Source organism: Octopus bimaculoides, chromosome 29 (assembly GCF_001194135.2).
Source record: "Octopus bimaculoides isolate UCB-OBI-ISO-001 chromosome 29, ASM119413v2, whole genome shotgun sequence".
Classification (NCBI taxonomy): domain Eukaryota; kingdom Metazoa; phylum Mollusca; class Cephalopoda; order Octopoda; family Octopodidae; genus Octopus; species Octopus bimaculoides.
In genome coordinates this window covers 806,095-807,709 of record NC_069009.1, presented here as the reverse complement: position 1 = coordinate 807,709, position 1,615 = coordinate 806,095, and the positions used below count along the sequence as shown (strand labels likewise).

General features: G+C 32.8%; 2 protein-coding genes across 8 annotated transcripts in view; both read left to right on the top strand.

Annotated features, from left to right (window-relative positions):
* Window positions 1-1,615, top strand: part of LOC106873850 (adhesion G-protein coupled receptor G6) — an 82,527-nt gene that overhangs the window by 20,749 nt on the left and 60,163 nt on the right. The gene's annotated exons all lie outside the window — the stretch shown is intronic.
* Window positions 1-1,615, top strand: part of LOC128251244 (decorin-like) — an 18,045-nt gene that overhangs the window by 4,348 nt on the left and 12,082 nt on the right. For all 5 annotated transcript variants that reach the window (XM_052977977.1, XM_052977975.1, XM_052977976.1 and 2 more), the window contains exons 3-4: window positions 267-338; window positions 697-768. In XM_052977977.1, coding sequence (XP_052833937.1) covers window positions 267-338; window positions 697-768 — 144 coding nt within the window. The remainder of the gene's footprint in view (window positions 1-266; window positions 339-696; window positions 769-1,615) is intronic.

Below are 1,615 nucleotides of genomic sequence, written 5' to 3'. Positions count from 1 at the left end.
TATATATATATATATTTCGGCCAGAGTTCTTTCGTCACACTTCTGTGACCTCATCAGTGGTCCTTTGCTTTCTTCTTTGTTATGTGTGTCCCACCTGGTTAACTATCAGCCATTTTGTATTATGTATTCCTATTGTATGTGTCTACGCATGCGTATCTCTCAATGTGTGTCTATGTTTTGTAAGTGCATGTGTGTGTATGGGGAGTGCCTGTATTATCTATATCCTCTTATATATTATTTCGTATCAATTCTCTTTTATTTTTCAGCTATCTATCCAATAATAAAATCACGAAAATTGAAGACGAATCATTCCGAAATCTTCTCAGCTTAGAGTCTCTGTAAGTTGGATCAGTCTTGCTGATACTACTACCTTGACTATATTTCTAAATATCTAATGTCTTGCCAACCTCCTTTCTTAAGTCTCTATTGCCCTTCTCTATATATATACACAGAATCAACATCATCAACCTCCTCATCATAATTATCATCATCTTCATCATTAATCAACTTCATCATAACTCATTCTCATTATCATCATGATCGTCATTAATCATTATCATCATCTCCTTCATCTAGATTTTTCTACCGCTTTTTCTTATCTTACTGCATGTAATCCCTTTGGCATATTTAATTTTAAATTTTACGTCTAATTTCCTATATATTATTTCATACCAATTCTATTTTTTTATCTTCCAGACAACTAGACAATAATGAAATCTCGAATATTGAAAAAGAATCACTCAAACATCTTTCAAATTTAGAACAATTGTAAGTTGGATTTGTTTCCATGATAGTATTTCCTTCATTGCATATGTATTCGTAAATATTTAATGTCTGCCTATCTTTCTTTCTTATCCTTCTCTTTGTCTTCCTCTAACCCACTTTCTGTCTCTGAATGTTTGAATATAACCTCGGTGTTTGATATTATATGTATAAGTGTTTGCATGTTCATATGTATATTTGTGTCTGAATCTGTGTATAGTTATTTATTCATTTAATTTTCTTCCTTTTCTTTTGCCATGTTATTCGCTTACCTTTTGAATAAGAATTACTAAGTAGATCATAAGACATTTGTTTTACTCTTCCAAAGAGTTAGGCTGTTTTCCATCAAAACCATGCTAAGATCAAAGCATGGTTTGGGGTAAAATTGGAACTGCTGGAATGTGAAAATTACTGGAAGAAATTTAAGAAGTGTGTATTTATGGTATGTGCCGCTGTGATTGGTTTTACGAAGTGCAAACACCAAGATTCGTTTAAGGAAAGAGACTAAAGAAGATGAAATTGTTGCTCTTTGGAAAGAAGAAAACTCAACTTCCTTAAAAACGGCTGCTCGGTTACAGAGGAAATACAATTTAACAAGTTATATAATGGCATTCGGATACTCAGCGACGACTGAATAATATCTAGGAATCGTAGGGCATTGTTAACGGAAAGAACCAGGCTTCGATGAAGTACAAGGTTGTTGGCTGAATAACTTTACGCCTGAAAGGACTTTACGCCTGAAAGGACTTTACGCCTGAACAGACACACAAACACATACATATATATACATATAATTAACATAATAGGGTAAAAATTCGATATTAATTAATATCAATTTAATACCAGGAAACTG